This window comes from Myxine glutinosa, chromosome 5, assembly GCF_964187855.1.
Source record: "Myxine glutinosa chromosome 5, kmMyxGlut1.1, whole genome shotgun sequence".
NCBI lineage: Eukaryota > Metazoa > Chordata > Myxini > Myxiniformes > Myxinidae > Myxine > Myxine glutinosa.
This window is the reverse complement of record NC_136265.1, coordinates 115952839-115974805: the sequence shown is the minus strand read 5'-3', so window position 1 is coordinate 115974805 and position 21967 is coordinate 115952839. Positions and strand designations below refer to the sequence as shown.

General features: G+C 46.0%; 1 protein-coding gene across 2 annotated transcripts in view; it reads right to left on the bottom strand.

The window, feature by feature from the left end:
- LOC137427197 (amine sulfotransferase-like) overlaps nt 1-21967 on the bottom strand; it is a 490514-nt gene that overhangs the window by 22376 nt on the left and 446171 nt on the right. Inside the window, exons 1-3 of one of the 2 annotated variants that reach the window (XM_068116453.2) lie at nt 13644-13845; nt 5917-6119; nt 5677-5803 (exon numbers count right to left, since the gene is read on the bottom strand). The exons of the other annotated variant lie outside the window; for it this stretch is intronic. Coding sequence (XP_067972554.2) covers nt 5677-5803; nt 5917-6119; nt 13644-13788 — 475 coding nt within the window. The 5' untranslated portion in view covers nt 13789-13845. Of the gene's footprint in view, nt 1-5676; nt 5804-5916; nt 6120-13643; nt 13846-21967 lie in introns of those variants that run through there. 2 annotated transcript variants of the gene reach the window in all.

Here is a 21967-nt window from a genome sequence, read left to right as displayed (position 1 = left end):
TGTCTGGATATGTGTGTGCGTGTGGGGGGAGGTGTGTGCGCGTGTTTGTGTGTGTGTGTGTGTGGATATGTGTGTGTGTGTGTGTGTGTGTGTGTGTGTGTGTTGGGGGTGGGGTGTATGTGTGTGTGTGTGTAGGGGGGATGTGTGTGTGTGTGGGGGTGGAGGGATGTGTGTGTGTAGGTGGGGGGGGGGGTTGGTGTGTGTGAGTGTGTGTGTGTGTGTGTGTGTTTGGGGGGAGTGGTGTGGGTGGGGGTAGGGGGGATGTGTGTGTGTATGTGTGTTTGTTGTGTGTGTGCATGTGTGTGTGTGTGTGTGTTGGGGGTGGGGGGATGTATGCGTGTGTTTGTGTGTGTGTTAGGGGTGGGGGGATATGTGTGTGTGTGTGTGTGTGTGTGTGTGTGTGTGTGTAGGTGGGGGGGGGGTTGGTGTGTGTGTGTGTGTGTTTAGAGGGGAGTGCGTATGGGGGAGGGGTGTGGTGGGGGTAGGGGGGATGTGTGCGTGTGTTTGTGTGTGTTAGGGGTGGGGGGATTTGTGTGTGCATGTGTGTGTGTGTTGGGGTGGGGGGGGGTGTAGAGATGTGTGCATGTGTTTGTGTGTGTGTGTGTGTGTATGTGGGGGACGGGGTGGGGTGGAAGGGGATGTGCGTTTGTGTGGATATGTGTGGGTGTGTGGAGGGAGGGGTGTGGGGGTGTTTGTGTGTGGGTGTGTGTATGGATATGTGTGTTTGTGTGTGGGTGTGGATGTGTGTGTGTGTGTGTGTGTGTGTGTGTTGGGGGTGGGGTGTGTTTGTGTATGTGGAGGGGGGGGGTTGGTGTGTGTGTGTGTGTGTGTGTGGAGGGGTGTGCGTGTGGGGGGAGGGGTGTGGGTGTGTGTGTGGGAGGGGGTAGGGGGGATGTGTGTGTGTGTGTGTGTGTGTGTGTGTCGGGGTTGTATCCAAGGGGGTTGTGTCAAAGCATGTCCAATGAAAGTGGGGTTGTATCACAAGTGGGGTTGTATCAAAAGTGGGGTTGTATCAACAGTGGGGTCGCATCAAAAGTGGGTGCGAGTAAACCGGTCATCACTGCCAGCAGTTTTAAAGTGGCAGTTCTAGTATTTTAATTAATTTTAAATCCAAATAGAAACATTCCTGTAATATGTTAATGCGAACCAAATCCCATTGAAATCAATCCTTTAAATTTTTAATCAAGAACAAGTGGTATCAACAAACCTTTATATTTTAAGCAAAACCAAATCCATTTTTTAAAACCTTTAATATTTAAATCCAAATCCAATCACATTGAAAACAAATCTTTAATGCTTTAATCAAAACCAAATCCCATTAAAAAACAAACATTTAATATTTTATTTTAAAAATTCACATTGGAAACACACCTTTAATAAATTAATCAAAACCAAATCCCATCAGAAATAAACATTTAATAGTTAATTCCAAACTAAGTCCCAGTAAATATAAACCTATATATTTTAATCAAAACAAAATCAATTTTTAGCTAGAATGGCGACCTTCGACATCACGACGTCGACTGATATGCCTCCGCCCACATTATTGCACCATTATAATACTTGTATCAAGTTTGATTTAAATCCATTCAGCTGCGTCAAAGTTAGCACATTTTTACCTGACATGACCTCTGACCTTTGTCCTATTCACCCCAAAATCTAATCAGTTAATATTTACATCATCATACATATCTGTACCAAGTTTGAATTAGATCACTTTAGCCATTCTCAAGTTATAGATCTATTACAGACTTTGACCTCTGACCTTTGACCTTTCACCTCTTTGACCCAAAATATAATCACTTAAACTTTACATCATAATACATGCCTGTACTAAGTTTGAATTAGATCACTTCAGCCGTTCTCAAGTTATTGGACCTATTACAGACTTTGACCTTTGACCTGTTGACCCCAAAATCTAATCAGTTCATCATTACGTTATTTTACATAAATGTACCAAATTTGGTCAGAATCCCATCACTGGTTCACATGTTATCGCGGTAGCAGTAGTTTTACCTAACATGACCTCTGACCTTTGCCCTTTGACCTCGTGATCCCAAAATCGAATCAGTTCATCTATACCTCATTATACATACCTGTACCAAGTTTGACTAAGATCCCTTTAGCCATTCTCAAGTTATCGCGGTAACGAAAACCTATCACGGACGGATAGACGGACAGCCGGACGGACAACCTGAAAACATAATGCCCCGCCGACTTTGACGACTTTGTTGGCGGAGGCATAAAAAGAGTTAATATATGAATCCAAATCGAATCAGATTAAAATCAAACCCTCAATATTTTACTCAAAACTAAATCCAATTACCAACAAACCTTCAATATTTTATTCATAAGCCTGGTGTTGGCTTAGCAGTTAGGGTGCAGGCTTGGGATCCTAGGATCCTGAGTTCGAATCCTGGTTGATCGCTGAATTAACGCCAGGGGGGTTGACTCAGCCTGTCATCCTTCCAAGGTCGGAAAATTGAGTACCAGCTTGCTGGGATGAATGATCCTGGTGTGTACCCCGATTTAGAATAGGTACACCGTATCCATGCGCATCATAAGAGGCGACTAAGGGTTGGCGTCAGGAAGGGCATCCGGCCATAAAAAACATTGCTTCAAACAGGGAACCATGATTGTCATGGGGCCCACAAGGCTAACCCCTGCTCCAGCAGGGAAATATGGCCTTAAAATGATCATTCATTCATTTCATTCTTCAATATTTTATTCAAACCTAAATATAAATACAAACAAACCCTCAATATTTTACTCCAAACCAAATCCCATTACCAACAAACCTTATGGGGGTAGCTAATGAAATACCTTAGTCCAGATAGGACTGTATAGATTAGCGTGCGCGTATGCCATGTAGCCACCTTCATGTACCTAAGTCAGGCCCGGGTGTCCATGTAAGCGTTATGTGTCTCCATGGCGAGGGGTGGAGCTATGCTAATTAGTTATGGTATGAGGGTAAATTTCCTGTGTGTAGTCGCCTCTGTAGTTTTCCCTTTGTTCTTATAACACTTACACCACCAGCCATGCGATCAGCACCTAAATTAAATAAAGCGATCGCCGACCGGATCCGGACACAACCACCGACACCACCCAGGTCAAATCTTCTTGATGGGCATCAAGTGTGGCTGTGAAGCCATGCCCCGAAAGGACGATTGGTTTGGGCGATGTGATGGCACTGCCTGATTGAAGCGTGGGTGATGTCAGAGATAACATTCTATGGTCGGAGCAAAAAGGCACGACACGTTCCGCCATTTTCACTCTCTCTTGCGCTGGGTTTATTTGCGAGAGGACGCATTCCCCGTCTCTCTCTTGGCCTGGGCTCTTGGTGCGAGCGGACACATTCACTGTCTCTCTCTTGGTCTGGCCTTCATCGCGAGCAGTCACAGTTGATACACTGTCCTTGGTGCTGGCTTTGTGACGGCTGCACTTCGTGCTGTATGCGCTTGATAAACAGTGGAGCTTTGTGGAGCGTGTCACGAGTGGAGGAGGAAGGAGTTTTGCCACCGCTTCATGGGTCGGTGGCTGCTCTGGGCGCGACTGTGCGCCATCTTGTACGGTTCCTGCACGCCATCTTGTACGGTTCCTGCGTGCCATCTTGTACGGTTCCTGCACGCCATCTTGTACGGTTCCTGCACGCCATCTTGTACGGTTCCTGCGTGCCATCTTGTACGGTTCCTGCGCGGTGGTTCAGGGATCGGTCAAAGACACCAGGCGGAGTATCAGCCAATGCACCACACTATGCATTTATTCTCATTTACTTCTCCCTGTGTCATGTCATCAAGTCTGAATGGAGGGTCCCTCATATAGGAATTTAGTTTTACCTTTTTATTGTATTGCATTTATTTTCATTAAACCCATTATTTGTTACATTTTTCAATTCCTTGTCTTGTGCGTTTATTTTGTCTGTGGGGATCGGATAACCCCAGTCGAGTCCGTCCGTGCAGGTAAGGACCTCGCTGCCCTCCACCCGCCCCCCCCCCCTCTTGCATGCACAACGTACCGCCATAGTTGGGTGTACGCCTCGGAGTTAAAGCTCGTTTGGTCATCTGACACCCTGAGGTCTTCACTGCAGGGTGGACACGACAATATTTTACTCAAAGCCAAATCCCATTATCAACAAACATTTAATATTGTCATATTGTCATATAACTCTGAGAGTCAATGGCGGACCTTCTTTATATGCGTGGGGGGGGGGGGGGCGGGAGAGTGGGGGAAGGTCCTCAAGCGCTTACCTGCCCGGGTCCACCGGACGTCTTCGAACCTGCGATAATTAATTCCAAGCCGACGCAGAATTAAATGTACAAAAATACCGGCTTTATTGAAGAAATGCCGGTAACCAAATAATGCATGATAAAATAAGATTCCTAAATGGAGCGGCCCCTCACAGACGCGAATACAACACAAGGGGAAATATAACTGGAAAATAAATATGTGTTAGTTTGTACTTAGCTTCGAGCGGCTCTTTAACCTCGTCAGGAATCATCCCGCATCGTCACAGGCCTCCACGTCCCTGCGCGGGAAACACAGGCTGCACTGCCCGCGAGCGGGAACTAGGCCTCGCTGTGCAGTCCGCTCCTCTAGCCGCCGAGTGCGAAGTTAGCAGGCCATGCCCGTTCCACTCGCCCCCGTCAATCTCGTTCACCGATGTGCCAAGGAAAAGAAAATGTGGCCGTGCCTTCAATCGGAACCCAGCGCAAACAGAGCACGCAAATGCGTCCGCCTTCCACCAACAACTCCAGGTCCAGCTCAAGAGGCACGGTATGTGTGACCAGCTCAAGAGGCATGGTATGTGTGACCAGCTCAAGAGGCACCGTATGTGTGACCGTTCTTTATGAAATCCAGATACCGAGAGCCTATCTGACCAAAAAGAGAGAGTTCACTATGGAGGCCAGCCCGGAGAGAGCGATAGAACCAAAAGAGACATAAAATGCCGACTGCATGCGATCAAATCCAGAAGCAGAGAGAGAAAATGTCGGCCCTCCAACTCCTTTGTACTCAAGGCTCTGACGTCATCTGATCCCGTCTGTGTGCCTGCTCCTATCAGCGAGTGCCACCTCATCGCTCTTGGTGTCCTGACCAATCGCTGCTCTTCGGGGCATGGCATCCCGGACCTGCCTGCTTGATGTGGTGATGTGGCTGCTGGCAGCGCCAGCGGTATTGTTCAATGTCTTGTTCCGGTCACTTTTATTTCGTATCATTAATGCACGATTTCCTGGCTTTGTGTGTGTGTGCTACTGGTCATAAGGAACAGACGAAAAATAACAGAGGCCATTACATACAGGCGATTAATTATCCATAATCCCTAACTAATTAACATAACCCCGCCCCTCTCATGGGGACACTTATACGTGCTTAAACGACATCCGGTCTAAACGAATTTCCTAGTTATGACACATGGAGTTTCTTCTTCTTCATGACAGTCAGAGCACATATTCTACCTGGACTAAGGTAATCATTGTCCACCTGAATCATTGTTTACCTACCTATACAATTCTACCTGGACTAAGGTAATCATTGTCTACCCCCCACAAATGTAACAATATTTTACTCAAAACCAAATATAAATACAAATAACCAGGTAATATTTTACTCAAAGCCAAGTCCCATTAGAAACAAATCTTTCAAATTGTTAATTAAAACAAAATCCCATCAGAAACAAACCTTTTGCATCAATGAACTGTTCGACGAAGGTTTGGAAATCGCTCTGACTTTCAAGGAATTTTGTGATGTTGTGGAAATGGTAAAAGGAAACCAAAGTGTCCTTCGGATTGCGAAGTACATGGATAACCTGCGGGAGAAAGCAAATGGCGTTTTAACCCAACACAGGTAACTATCAACTTAAATTACAATACTTTATGGTACTTGTTGTACTTTATGGTAATCAGCCATCCCGGTACTCACTTTCCCCTTTCCCTCGCGGAGCATGCGGGGTTGAAGGTTGAAGGGAAGATGGCTGCTGATGAGTCTGGGACGCTTCGTCTTCACCACATCATCCATCATGGCCTCTAACCATGGTGCACGATCAAAGTTATGGATGTCTTTCACCTGAGACTCGTCTCCTTCAGCGTACACCAGGCTCAGGAAGACCTGCATCCAGGTTGTCCCTGAGGTGCCCAGGATCTTCAGTCAGTTTCATTAATGAGTTTCATCCCGGTTGGAAAGATGTCCATGTGTGTTTAAAAATATATATTGTCGCGTTCCTGGCGATTAAAATCTTTACCAGGAAACAGATTAGTTGAGTAAGCTTTAACTCCGGGCGTTCATCAAATATGGCAGAGTTTATGCACGCGGGGAGGAGGGTGGGGTAAGGAGGAGGATGAGGCTGCTGAAAATCACTTACCTCACGGATCCCGCCGACAGTCTTCAACCTGCAAAAAGTAACTCAAACCGAGGCAGATTTAAAATGGACAAAAAATAAACTGGTTTATTTTACGGAACCCGATAGCAAGGAAACGCGCCATCTTGTATAACCCAATAACACCATCTTGTATCACCACCATCTCATATCACCACCATCTCATATCACCAACATCTCATATCACCTCCATTTCATATCACCTCCATCTCAGATCACCATCATCTCATATCACCTCCATCTCAGATCACCTCCATCTCAGATCACCACCATCTCAGATCACCAACATCTCATATCACCAGCACCTCATATCACCTCCATCTCAAATCACCACCATCTCAGATCACCAACATCTCAGATCACCACCATCTCATATCACCACCATCTCATATCAACAACATCTCATATCACCACCATCTTGCATCACCACCATCTTGCATCACCACCATCTCATATCACCACCATCTCATATCACCACCATCTCATATCACACCACCATCTCAGATCACCTCCATCTCAGATCACCACCATCTCAGATCACCAACATCTCATATCACCAGCACCTCATATCACCTCCATCTCAGATCACCTCCATCTCAGATCACCACCATCTCAGATCACCAACATCTCATATCACCACCATCTCATATCACCTCCATCTCATATCACCTCCATCTCAGATCACCTCCATCTCAGATCACCACCATCTCAGATCACCAACATCTCATATCACCAGCACCTCATATCACCTCCATCTCAGATCACCACCATCTCAGATCACCAACATCTCAGATCACCACCATCTCATATCACCACCATCTCATATCAACAACATCTTGTATCACCACCATCTCATATCACCATCATCTCATATCTCACCACCATCTCAGATCACCACCATCTCATATCACCACCATCTCATATCACCTCCATCTCATATCACCTCCATCTCATATCACCTCCATCTCAGATCACCTCCATCTCATATCACCAGCACCTCATATCACCTCCATCTCAGATCACCACCATCTCAGATCACCAACATCTCAGATCACCACCATCTCATACACCACCATCTCATATCACCACCATCTCATATCAACAACATCTCGTATCACCACCATCTTGCATCACCACAATCTTGCATCACCACCATCTCATATCACCACCATCTCATATCACCACCATCTCATATCACACCACCATCTCAGATCACCACCATCTCATATCACCTCCATCTCAGATCACCACCATCTCATATCACACCACCATCTCAGATCACCACCATCTCATATCACGACCATCTCATATCACCACCATCTCATATTACCAACATCTCATATCACCAACATCTCATATCAGCACCATCTCAGATCACCACCATTTCAGATCACCCCCATCTCAGATCACCCCCATCTCATATCACCTCCATCTCAGATCACCTCCATCTCAGACCTCCACAATCACTCAAATTACCACACATCATGCAAATCACTAAACAGCCCTCAAATCAATACACATCCCTCAAATCAAACACAATCACTCAAATCATGACACATCACTCAAATCAATACATATCCCTCAAATCAAACACAATCACTCAAATCAATACACATCCCTCAAATCAAACACAATCACTCAAATCATGACATCACTCAAATCAATACACGTCACTCAAATCACACAATCACTGAAATCACCACACAACTGTCATCTTCCACACCAACACCTCACACACAATCACTCAAATCACCACACATCCCTAAAATCACACACAATCACTCAAATCACACACAATCACTCAAATCACCACACAATCACTCAAATCAATACACATCCCTCAAATCAAACACAATCACTCAAATCATGACATCACTCAAATCAATACATGTCACTCAAATCACACAATCACTGAAATCACCACACAACTGTCATCTTCCACACCAACACCTCACACACAATCACTCAAATCACCACACAATCACTCAAATCACCACACATCCCTCAAATCACACACAATCACTCAAATCACACACAATCACTCAAATCACCACATATCCCTCAAATCACCACAAAATCACTCAAAGCACCACACAATCACTCAAATCACACACAATCACTCAAATCACTCAAATAACCACACAATCACTCAAATAACCACACAATCACTCAAATCACAACACAATCACTCAAATCACCACACAATCACTCAAATCACCACACAATCACTCAAATCACCACACATCCATCAAATCACACACAATCACTCAAATCACCACACAATCACTCAAATCACCACACAATCACTCAAATCACCACACATCCATCAAATCCACACACAATCACTCAAATCACCATACATCACTCAAATCGTCACACAATCACTCAAATCACACACAATCACTCAAATCACCACACAATCACTGAAATCACCAAACATCCCTCAAATCACTCAAATCACCACACATAACTCAAATCACCACACAATCACTCAAATCACCACATAATCACTCAAATCACCACACAATCACTCAAATCACCACACTATCACTCAAATCACCACACAATCACTCAAATCACACACAATCACTCAAATCACCACACATCATGCAAATCACTACACAGCCCTCAAATCAATACACATCCCTCAAATCAAACACAATCACTCAAATCATGACACATCACTCAAATCAATACACGTCACTCAAATCAATACACATCACTCAAATCACACAATCACTCAAATCACACAATCACTCAAATCACCACACGTCACTCAAATCACACAATCACTCAAATCATGACACATCACACAAATCACACAATCACTCAAATCACACAATGACTCAAATCACCACACATCACTCAAATCACCACACGTCACTAAAATCACCACACGTCACTCAAATCACCACACGTCACTCAAATCACCACCATCTCATATCACCAACATCTCATATCACCAACATCTCAGATCATCCCACATCCGTAACCATGATATTTTATCCCCCCCCCCCCCCTACCATCCCCCTCTACATTAAACCACCTAAAGTCCACCTCTTTCTAGATTTCCAGCCTTTCCTTCTTGAGAGTTTCCTTCTGTATCTATTTTATCCACCCCGTGTGTCCTTCCCTACCCACCATCCCTTATTTATCCAAATCTCCCTCTATTTTGTCCCTCAAATCTGCGGTTGGTGTGTCCCCTCCCCCTCTCCTTCTGCTCTTCCTTTTGTTCTGTTACGTCCTAATCTATTGTAATAATCTCTATATAATTCCAGCAATCTCTGTGTGTGTGTGTGTGTCTGTCTGTATGCGACCGCTGTTTCTCGACAACTACCGTTCCGATATACTTGAAACTTGCCAGGTATATTGCTGGGGACCCGAGGATGTGCCTTTTCAAGGTTTGAAATTAATCGGACAAGTGGTTCCCAAGGTATGGTCACCGTACTCGCAAGCCGTTCGCTTTGGCTTTGCAAATGAACCAAACCATTTCATGTAAATAGAGGGGGGGATTGGCCTATACACAGCCTCTCTGGATGTTAACTTTGCCAAAAACAAGAAAATAAAAACAACCGTTAGTTTAATTGGTCTATTATAGTTCTATTAAAGATGATAGGTTAATAATTTAATATTGAGAATTTGTGCTTCCCAAGTTATGGTCTCTCACATTCGCCTATATTTTCTTGCTCCGTATTCTGTGGTCGTTTCTGACACGTGGTGTCAAAATTTTTTTTGTTGTTGTTGTTGTTGTTCTCTTCTCTTTTCTTTGTTTTCCCTTGCGAAAAGATAAAATACGTTTGCGATAATTGAATAATTGGCCATTAAAACTAAATTGCGAATAATCGTAATTCTGGCATGTGGTTTCAAAACTTTTTTCCTTTTGCACGCACGTACGGGCACGCCCTAGTAATAATAATTCATTTATTTTGTATAGCGCTTTTCATGAAGCCCAAAGGCGCTTTGACAGAGTGCAAAACATAATGCATAACAAAACATGAAAACAACAATTGCAAAAAGACAAGAATCAATAGGAAAATATTTAAAGCAAAAGGAGGGAGAAGGAGAAGTGATAGTCAGGGGTTAAATGCTGTGGGTTGAATGTTGAATGCAGTGCTGAACAGGTGGGTCTTGAGTGAAGTTTTGAATGTGGTGAGTGAGGAGGAGTCTCTGATGGTGTGAGGTAGTGAGTTCCAGAGGGTGGGAGCAGCGATGGAGAAGGCCCTGTCCCCCCAGGATCTGAATTTGGTCCGGATGGGGGGGGGGGGGGGGTCAGGAGGTTGGTACCAGCAGAGCGGAGATTGCGGGTGGGAGCGTGTCTGGAGAGGAGGTCAGCCAGGTAGGATGGGGCCAGGTTATGGAGGGCTTTGTAGGTCAAGAGGAGGATTTTGTACTGGATTCTCTGGGAGATGGGGAGCCAGTGAAGCTTGTAAAGGACGGGGGTGATGTGGTCACGGGTCCGGGAATGGGTGAGTAGACGGGCAGCGGAGTTCTGAATGTATTGGAGTTTATTGGTGATTGTTGAGGGTGAACCATAGAGGAGGCTAATGCAGTAGTCCAGACGGGAGGTGATGAAGGCGTGGATGAGGGTTTCTGCAGCCGTGGAGGAGAGGGATGAGCGGAGACGGGCGATGTTTTTCAGGTGAAAGAAGGCTGTCTTTGTGATCTGTTTGGTGTATTTGTCGAAGGAGAGGGTTTGGTCAAAGATGACGCCAAGATTCCGGATGAGAGGGGAGGTGGATACTGGGATACCGTCGATGTTGAGGGCAAAGTTATGGGTGGATTTTGTGAGCGTTTTTGGGCCAATGATGATTATTTCAGATTTATCACAGTTAGGTTTGAGGAAGTTGATTTGAAGCCAGGATTTTATTTCAGAGATGCAGTTTGTCAGGATAGAGTGGGTGTCGGTGGAGACGGACTTGGTGGAGATGAAAAGCTGGATGTCATCGGCGAAGCAGTGGAATTGGAGACCATGATGGCGGATTAAGTGACCGAGGGGGGACAGGTAAAGGATGAAGAGGAGGGGGCCAAGAACTGAACCTTGGGGGACACCTTGGGGGAGGGGAGCAGTGGGGGATTTGCAGTTATTGATGGAGATGAACTGGCGTCTGTCAGAGAGGTATGATTTAATCCAAGAGAGGGCAGTGCCGGTAACGTTAAAGGTGGATTCAAGTCGGGTGAGGAGGATGGTGTGATCGATGGTGTCAAAGGCAGCGCTGAGGTCGAGGAGGACGAGAATGTTGAGGTTGCCAGCGTCAGAGGAGAGGAGAAGGTCGTTGGTGATTTTGAGGAGAGCAGTTTCAGTACTGTGGTTGGAGCGGAATCCGGATTGGAATGTTTCATACAGGTTATTGGCAGAGAGGTGATGTTTGAGTTGAGTGGCTACAGCGCGTTCCAAAACTTTCGACAGAAAGGGTAGGTTGGAGATGGGTCTGAAGTTGTTTAGGGTGTCAGGGTTTAGACCAGGTTTTTTTAGAATGGGGGTAACAGCAGCAATTTTGAGGGATGGTGGGACGATGCCTGTAGACAGGGAGGAGTTTATTGTTGCAATGATAAGTGGAGAGAGAGCAGGGAGGGAGGCCTTGACAAAGCTGGAGGGGATGGGGTCAAGAGTGCAGGTGGCAGTTTTCATTCCTATGAGGAGTTCAGAGAGGTCAGGAGGGGAGACCGGGGAGAATTTAGACAGGGGAAGGCAGGATAAGGGGGGGCAGGTGGTTGGAGGGGGAGCGGGTGCGGCGGTGGTCAAGCTGTTGTAGATGTTGTCAATTTTGCGTTGGAAGAAAGAAAGGAAGGAGATGCAGTTGTCTACTGTGAATGACTGGGTGGTGGTGTCCAGGGGGCGGAGGAGTTTGTTTATTGTCGAGAAGAGTGCTTTTGGGTTTCCGGAGCCAGAGTGGATAATTTGAGAGTAGTAGGCGGAGCGGGCGTGGGAGAGGGCATCTTTGTAGTGTTGTAGGTGGTCCTTGTAGGCTTGGGAGTGAACACCTTGAAAGTGAACAACTTGTAGGTTGTATTGTACACCGCTCCTTTCCTATGCCATCTCCAGGCATTGCAAATCGTCATTGCTGGGCACCGAAGGGGGCTTGGCAGTGACGCACGCTGAAAGAGAGTACTCAGTTTTCACTCTGGTTGTTTGTTTGTTTGTTTTCGTTCTTTCTTTCTTTCTTGTTTGTTTGTTTGTCCGGGCGATATCTCAGCCATCCTTTGAGCTAGGAAGCTGAAATTTCGGCACAATAGTGAGCAAGTCCTTTGACAAAAACGGTATTTTTTGTTTTTTGATTAATCAATAAATTGAGGAGTTATTTAATTATTAGCGATTAATTAAGTACTTATTTAATTAATCAAATTTCCTTTCTCTTCTGACCATTAACTCAGGCACCTTTTGAGTTAGGAAGCTGATATTTGGACATGCCAATGACCAGGTGATTTGGCTGCAAAGGCTATTTTTGATTTATTAATTAATCAATTAATCGATTAATTATTTAATTATTCGATTAATGACAATTTTTTTTTTTTTTAAGTTACAGATTCTGATGAAATAGTGGTAGTTTATGTGTTCTCTGACCAAATTGATTAATAATTTAATTTTTTAATGATTATTATTATTATTTTTTTCATTATTAATCATTTATTTATTTTCTTTCTCATTTGGCCAATATCTCAGGCACCTTTTGAGCTGGGAAGCTAATATTTGGACATGAGTGACCAAGTGATGTGGCTATCAAGGATATTTTTTATTTATTGATTAATCATTTCATCTATTAATTATTTATTGATTAATCGATTAATTATTTATTGAGTAATCAATTAATTATTTAATTTTTTATAAATGACTTATTTAATTAAATTTCTAAAAGATACATCTTCGGATGAAGCACTAGTGGTTTAGTTATGCGATTAGCCAATTGATTATGAAAATATTTTGTGATAATCTTTTATTGATTTTAATGATACAATTAATCAATCAATTAGTGTACACCTCTCCCTCCCAATGCAGCCTCAATGAGCTGCACTGCGGTATTGCCGGGCGCCGGAGGCGCCCCGGCAATGCCGCGCTGCAGCATATTTAATTATTTGGCATGGGGCGGTGTACTTTGAATGTATTTGTACTTGTTTTATGTTTTAGCTCCTCCACGAGTCTTCACCTTGTGTACAAAATTAAAATGTCAAATGATATCAGGGTTATACACTGACAGTAACAGGAACAGCTACATGACATTGACATGGAGTAAAGGTGTGATGTTAAGGACATATAACATGATGGATGTTACCATACCAGACTTTGGATAAGTCGTAATGAACACATCATCATCCATCACCTCGAAGTCCTCCACTCTCTCCAAGCCCTCCATGTTATAAATCTGATGCATGAAAGGGATGCCACGGAAGTAAAAGAGACAGTCCGTTTGTGGGTCACCCATGGTTGCCTCGCTTCTCGGAGTCCCAAAGGTAATGCTGTCAAGTTTACCGAGAGGTGACTTAAAGACAGTGTGGGATTGCGCTTCCAGCTAAAGGGGTAGTCCATGCATTGCGCAGGTGTTGCGCATTCCGATGAACCACCTTACCCGATTATCTGATTCTAGTTGACAAGTGAAGGGCATGGGAAAAAGTTTCGGGAGGTTGGTGGGATGTTGTTTGAGATGCACGTAAACATGTTCAGGTAATCATCCTTTTATGATAGTCATCTATGTATGACATACCTGAACCTGTTGTGCTCGGTATCAGTACATCAAAAGGCCGGCTCAATTTAAACATTTCCTTGTATTAAAGAATAACATGTTCCTTTTCTCTGTTGCTGTTATCTGGGTGTAACAATGTAACATCAAAACAAAATGACGTGAAGTTAACAGGGCGTGATGAATGTCAAACCTGGACACTCCGTGGGGAGAGCGCACTTCCGCCAAGTTGAACAGTTCACCATTTGTAACCCACAGATAGGCCGGATCTGGATCGGGATTTTCACCAAAATGGAATCGATTCGTCCTTGACACACACCCAACCTGTCCACCAAGTTTCGTCCGAATCTGTCCACAACCTTTTGAGATTTCCTGCTCACAGACAGAGAAAAAACAGACAGACGGTGAAGAAAACACGTCATTCTACCCTCGGTAATGGAGGTAATGGTAGATGCGTGTTTCTACCTTGTACGAGTACTTTTTATTATAATACATGGTCGAGGTTTGTGCACGAGCTGGAGTAGAAAGGGAAGTAACAAAATGGGAAAGGGAGAAACACCAATGGCAGAGTATAGGTGACATTGATGGGGAGGACACATGGGGGGTGAAGAAGCGGAATGAAACAGGTAGAAGAGGATGGGGAAAGTGGGAATGAAACAGAAAAGGAACAAACAAAAAGGGGTGACGGAGAGGGGGGAAATAACAATTACCTGGAAGGGATTTCCTCTGGGTTCAGGCAAAAGAAAGCTGGTGTTTATGTTCGATTGATTTTGTGTATATCCTACAAGTTCGGACAGGTAGATTTGGAATGCTTATACAAAGGATACTTCAAACACCTGACCAGGCCATCGTGTTGGCATACCATATCGATTATTTGTTTTCTTTATTATTATTTTTTTGTATACAGAATCGAGGCTCATGTAAGAGCTAACACATTGAACATGAAAACACGCACAGACACATAAAACATGCAATGAAGGGAGCGGGAGACAAGAGGGAGGGAGAGGGGAGCACACAAGCACAACAACAGTAGAGAACAGGGACGTCGGCAGGTCTGTGGAAAGGGGATGGCTGAGAGGAGGAAGAGGGCTGAGAGGGGGGGGAGGGCTGAGAGGGGGGAGAGGGCTGAGAGTGGGGAGAGGGCTGAGAGTGTTGAGGTTGGAGAGGAGGGAGAGGGCTGAGAGCGGGGAGAGGGCTGAGAGAGGGGAGAGGACTGAGAGGGGGGGAGAGGACTGAGAGGGGGGAGAGGGCTGAGAGTGGGGAGAGGGCTGAGATTGTTGAGGTTGGAGAGGAGGGAGAGGGCTGAGAGCGGGGAGAGGACTGAGAGGGGGGAGAGGGCTGAGATTGTTGAGGTTGGAGAGGAGGGAGAGGGCTGAGAGCGGGGAGAGGGCTGAGAGGGGGGAGAGGGCTGAGATTGTTGAGGTTGGAGAGGGGGGAGAGGGCTGAGAGCGGGGAGAGGGCTGAGATTGTTGAGGTTGGAGAGGAGGGAGAGGGCTGAGAGTGGGGAGAGGGCTGAGAGGAGGGAGAGGGCTGAGAGCGAGGAGAGGGCTGAGAGGGGGGAGAGGGCTGAGAGGGGAGGAGGGCTGAGAGGGGGGAGAGGGCTGAGAGGGGAGGAGGGCTGAGAGGGGGGAGAGGGCTGAGAGGAGGGAGAGGGCTGAGAGGAGGGAGAGGGCTGAAAGGGTGGAGAGGACTGAGAGCGAGGAGAGGGCTGAGAGGGGTGAGACGGCTGAGAGGGGAGAGAGGGCTGAGAGGAGGGAGAGGGCTAAGAGCGAGGAGAGGGCTGAGAGGAGGGAGAGGGCTGAGAGGGGGGAGACGGCTGAGAGCGAGGAGAGGGCTGAGAGGGGTGAGACGGCTGAGAGGGGAGAGAGGGCTGAGAGGAGGGAGAGGGCTAAGAGCGAGGAGAGGGCTGAGAGGTGGGAGAGGGCTGAGAGGGGGAAGAGGGCTGAGAGGGGAGGGGGGCTGAGAGGGGGGAGAGGGCTGAGAGGAGGGAGAGGGCTGAAAGGGGGGAGAGGGCTGAGAGGGGGGAGAGGGCTGAGAGCGAGGAGAGGGCTGAGAGGAGGGAGAGGGCTGAGAGAGGGGGGGGGGCCTGAGAGCGAGGGGAGGGCTGAGAGGGGTGAGACGGCTGAGAGGGGGGAGAGGGCTGAGAGGAGGGAGAGGGCTAAGAGCGAGGAGAGGGCTGAGAGGTGGGAGAGGGCTGAGAGGAGGGAAAGGGCTGAGAGGGGGGAGAGGGCTGAGAGGGGGGAGAGGGCTGAGAGCGAGGAGAGGGCTGAGAGGGGGAAGAGGACTAAGAGGAGGGAGAGGACTGAGCGGGCTGAGAGCAGGGAGAGGGCTGAGAGGAGGGAGAGGGCTGAGAGGAGGAAGAGGACTGAGAAGGGGGAGAGGGCTGAGAGCGGGGAGAGGGCTGAGAGGGGAGAGAGGACTGAGAGGAGGAAGAGGGCTGAGAGGGGGGAGAGGGCTGAGAGGGGGAAGGGGAGGGGTACATGGAATAAAACAAATGAACACTACTCGGAATTTCAGGAACGAAGTTGGACATTGAAAGCGGTGGATAAGGGTTTTTTAAATCGGGGTAGAAAAGATCAAGGTTTTGAATGGGGGAAGATAAGAGATGGTGATGAACAGCCGTTTTAAAGACCTGGAGGGTGGAGTGGGATTGAAGAGAGTGAGGGAGTTTGTTCCAGAGGCGGGAAAAAAGAGGAATGAAGGAGTGAAGGTGAGCAGAGAGTCTTGATTTTGGCAGTTTGACCATAAGAGGGTTGCAGGCAGATCTTGTGCGACCTGTAGGAATATTTGGGGGACAGAGCCCAGAGAGAGCTGGGGAAGCAAGGCCGGAGAGGAGTCGGTAGAAGATGGAAAGACCACCAACCTGCCTGCGGTGAGTGAGTGAGAGGCCCTTGGAGTTAGCTTCATCGCGGGAGATTCCAATTATTCTGAATGCTTTGCTTTCAACAGCGTGAAGACGAGCTAGGTGTGAGGCAGGAGCACCAGCCCAGAGAAGAGAGCAGTATTCCATTGAGCTGCGGATGAAAGCCTTGTATGTGGTGAGGAGCTCAGGTGTGCCAAGGAAGGACTTCGCACGACGGAGGATGCCCAGTTGGCGACTGGCTTTGGAGGCCAGATTTGAAATGGTTATTTTATTGCATGTGCGTGTGTAACAACTGTGTTATTTTTCAATATAATCTCCATTGCGTTCAATGCATTTTTTTCCAGGACTTTATGAAGGCCTGGATTCCTCTGGGAATTTTTTTTTTTTTAGCTGCTTCTGTAGCCATTCGTGCACCGCCTCCTGGACCTCTTCGTCGGATCGGAAAGTGGTTCCACCAAGCGCTTCTTTAAGTGGCCCAAAGATGTGGTAATCCGAAGGGGCGAGGTCTGGCGGGTAGGGTGGATGAGGAAGACACTCAAAATGCAGGTCCTCGATTGTTGCAGCTGTAGTGCGGGCAGTATGGGGTAGAGCATTGTCATGCTGCAGCAAAACACCGATAGTGAGGAGTCCACAACGTTTTGATCTGGTTGCTGGTTTCAGATGATATGTAAGGAGGTGACAGTATGATGCACTGGTGACTGTGGTCCCTCTGGGCATGTAATGCTCTACAAGTGGGCCTCGGCTATCCCAGAAGAGCATCAGCATCACTTTTCCAGCTGACGGCTGTGTGCGGAATTTTTTGGGCTTCGGTGAAGTTGAATGGTGCCACTCTTTGCTTGCCCTCTTCGTTTCTGGCTGAATGTAGTGGACCCAGCATTCATCCCCAGTCACTACGCGCTGTAAGAAAGCGTCATCTTCTGTTTATTGATGTCGCAGAGTTCTTCACATGCGTCCACTCACCGTTCTTTCAGTTCGGGTGTGCGTTGTCTAGGCACCCACCTTGCAGACACTTTGCGGAACCCCAGCACGTTGTGAATGATATGGTGTACTGAACCATGGCTAATGTTCAATTCGGAGAACACTTCATCCAGCGTAATGCGACGGTTTTCTCTTAGCACGCGCTCAACTCCTGAAACCATTTCTGGTGTGTCGGCTGTGTGAGGCCGGCCCGAGCGAGCAATGTCTGCCACACTGGACACTCCACTTTTAAACTTCCTGTCCCAGTCGTACACCTGCTGCAGCGATAAACATGTGTCACCATATTGCATCTTCGTTCTGCGATGGATTTCACTGGGATTCACACCCTCACTTCCCAAGAAACGGATGACAGAACGTTGCTCCTCCCTGGTGCATGCTTCTAAGGGAGCCGTCATCTTGGAACTGCTCTACTGACGTCATACGCTCAATGTTGCCAGATCTAAAACAGGCAAAACATGACTCTTACCCATAGATATAACACATGTCGTCTACAACTACACACATTACATTCTCGAATTTATATCGCCATTTTAAGGTTACTTATTGACTGGCCCTCGTACTTAACCATTATGTACTAAACTCATTCTTAACAACACCCTCATCGATCTTGCATCGACAGCCATGTTGGTTAACCTGCATATTCCATTTCGAGAGAGAATCATAACAATCTGGACAGAATATAGCCAGGTGTAGCATTAAGTACAGGACATATGGAAGGTTTATGGTGTACAACCTAAATGCAGACTGGATTGCTGGCTTCACATCACACCTGAGGGACACTGTGCGTTTCCATTTAAAACAGACGTGGCGGACAAGATGAAACACCACCTTTTAGAACTGTATGATCCAGTTTTTTTGGTTTTGACACAAAAGTAGAGTCATTGCAAGCGCAGGTAACCCCGAGGCAGACACACTGACAGCTAAACTCTCCTGCCCTCCCTTTGCCCACAGTAGAGAATCTTCCATTGAGGTTTCCCAAGCATGTACTAACCAAGCTCATTTCTGCCTACCTTTAGACTCATGACGGGATCAGGAGGTGCATTGAAGCTTATACCTTGAGACCCCTTATGGAATCAGGTGGTGCAATCAATGTGATACCTTGAGACCCCTTATGGGATCAGGTGGTGTGATCAAGCTGGTGTAGCGTTACAACCCCGCTTTGATACAACCCCGCTTTGATACAATCCCGCTTTGATACAATCCCGCTTTGATACAACCCCGCTTTTGTACAACCTTGCTTTCATTGGACATGCTTTGATACAACCCCACTTTGTTACCACCCCACTTTGTTACAACCCCGCTTTCATACAACCCCACTTTGATACAACACCGTTTTGATACAACTGCGCTTGAATACAACCCCGCTTTGATACAACTCTGCTTGAATACAACCCCGCTTTGATACAACTGCGCTTGACTACAACCCCGCTTTGATACAACTGCGCTTGAATACAACCCCGCTTTGATACAACTGCGCTTGAATACAACCCCGCTTTGATACAACTGCGCTTGAATACAACCCCGCTTTGATACAACTGAGCTTGAATACAACCCCGCTTTGATACAACTCTGCTTGAATACAACCCCGCTTTGATACAACTGCGCTTGACTACAACCCCGCTTTGATACAACTGCGCTTGAATACAACCCCGCTTTGATACAACTGCGCTTGAATACAACCCCGCTTTGATACAACTGCGCTTGAATACAACCCCACTTTGATACAACTGCGCTTGAATACAACCCCGCTTTGATACAACTGCGCTTGAATACAACCCTGCTTTGATACAACTGCGCTTGAATACAACCCCGCTTTGATGCAACTCTGCTTGAATACAACCCTGCTTTGAACCAACCCCACTTGGATACAATGCCGCTTGGATACAATCACACTTTCATACAACCGCACTTGCATACAACACAACCCCACTTGGATACAACCCTGCTTGGAAACAACCCCGCTTTTGTATAACCCCGCTTTGATACAACCCCGCTTTCGTACAACCTTGCTTTCATTGGACATGCTTTGATACAACCCCACTTTGTTACCACCCCGCTTTGTTACAACCTCGCTTTCATACATACCCACTTTGATACAACCCCGTTTTGATACAACGCCGCTTTCATATAACCCCACTTTCATTGGACACGCTTTGACACAACCCTGCTTTGACACAACCCTGCTTTGATACAACTCCGCTTTCATATAACCCCGCTTTGGTACATCGCCGCTTTGATACTATCTTGATTTCATGCGACCCCGCTTTGATACAACCCCGCTTGGATACAACCCCACTTTGATACAACCACGCTTGGATACATCCGTGCTTTGATACAACCATGCTTGGATACATCCGTGCTTTGATACAACCCCGCTTTGATACAACCACACTTGGATACAACCCCACTTTGATACAACCACGCTTGGATACATCCGTGCTTTGATACAACCATGCTTGGATACATCCGTGCTTTGATACAACCCCGCTTTGATACAACCACACTTGGATACAACCCTGCTTTGATACAACCTTTCTTTGATACTACCCCGCTTTCATTCAACACGCTTTGATACAACCCTGCTTTGAGACAATTCTGCTTTGACACAACCCCGCTTGGAAACAACCCCGCTTTGATACAACCCTGCTTTGATACAACCTTTCTTTGATACTACCCCGCTTTCATTGAACACGCTTTGATACTACCCCGCTTTCAGTGAACATGCTTTGATACAACCCCGCTTTTATACAACCCTGCTTTCATTGGACATGCTTTGAAACTACCCCGCTTTCATTGGACATGCTTTGATACAACCCTGCTTTCATTGGACACGCTTTGATACTACCCCGCTTTCATTGGACACGCTTTGATACTACCCCGCTTTCATTGGACACGTTTTGATACTACCCCGCTTTCATTGGACACGCTTTGATACTACCCCGCTTTCATTGGACACGCTTTGATACAGCCCTGCTTTCATTGGACACGCTTTGATACTACCCCGCTTTCATTGGACACGCTTTGATACAGCCCTGCTTTCATTGGACACGCTTTGATACAGCCCTGCTTTCATTGGACACGCTTTGATACTACCCCGCTTTCATTGGACACGCTTTGATACTACCCCGCTTTAATTGAACACGCTTTGATACAACCCCACTTTCATTTTAACCTTGTTTTATGCAAACTTGCTTTGATACAACCCTGCTTTCATTGGACATGCTTTGATACTACCACGCTTTGATACAACCTTGCTTTGATACAACACCGCTTGGATACAACCCCGCTTTGATACAACCCTGCTTTAATTGAACACGCTTTGATACTACCCCACTTTCATTGAACACGCTTTGATACAACCCCACTTTTATACAACCCCGCTTTCATTCAACCTTGTTTTGATACAAACGTGCTTTGACACAACCCTGCTTTAATTGGACACGCTTTGATACGACCACGCTTTGCTACAACCTTGCTTTGATACAACCCCACTTGGATACAATCCCGCTTTGATACAACCCCGCTTTCGTACAACCTCGCTTTCATAGAACCACACGTTGACACATCCCCACTTTGAAACAACGCCGGGAAATAACGATTTAGTTCTCGTGTGGTTTGAAGCAACGATTGGTAACCCTCACCTTTTGACATTATAAAATGGAAATGTTAACTGATTGGTAATCCTCACCTTTTAACATTATAAAAATGGAAATGTTATCTGATTGGTAACCCTCACCTTTTAACATTATAAAAAAGGGAATGTTAATGATTGGTAATCCTCACCTTTTAACATAATAAAAATGGAAATGTTAACTCATTGGTAACCCTCACATTTTAACATTGTAATGATAGGAATGTTAATTGATTGGTAATCCTCACCTTTTAACATTATAAAAATGGAAATGTTAATGGATTGGGAACCGTCACCTTTTAAGAAGAAGAAAAATGGAAATGTTAACTGATTGGTAACCCTCACCTTTTAACATTATAAAAATGGAAATGTTAACGAATCAGCAACCTTCACCTTTTAACATTATAAAAATGGAAATGTTAACGGATGGAGAACCCTCACCTTTTAACATG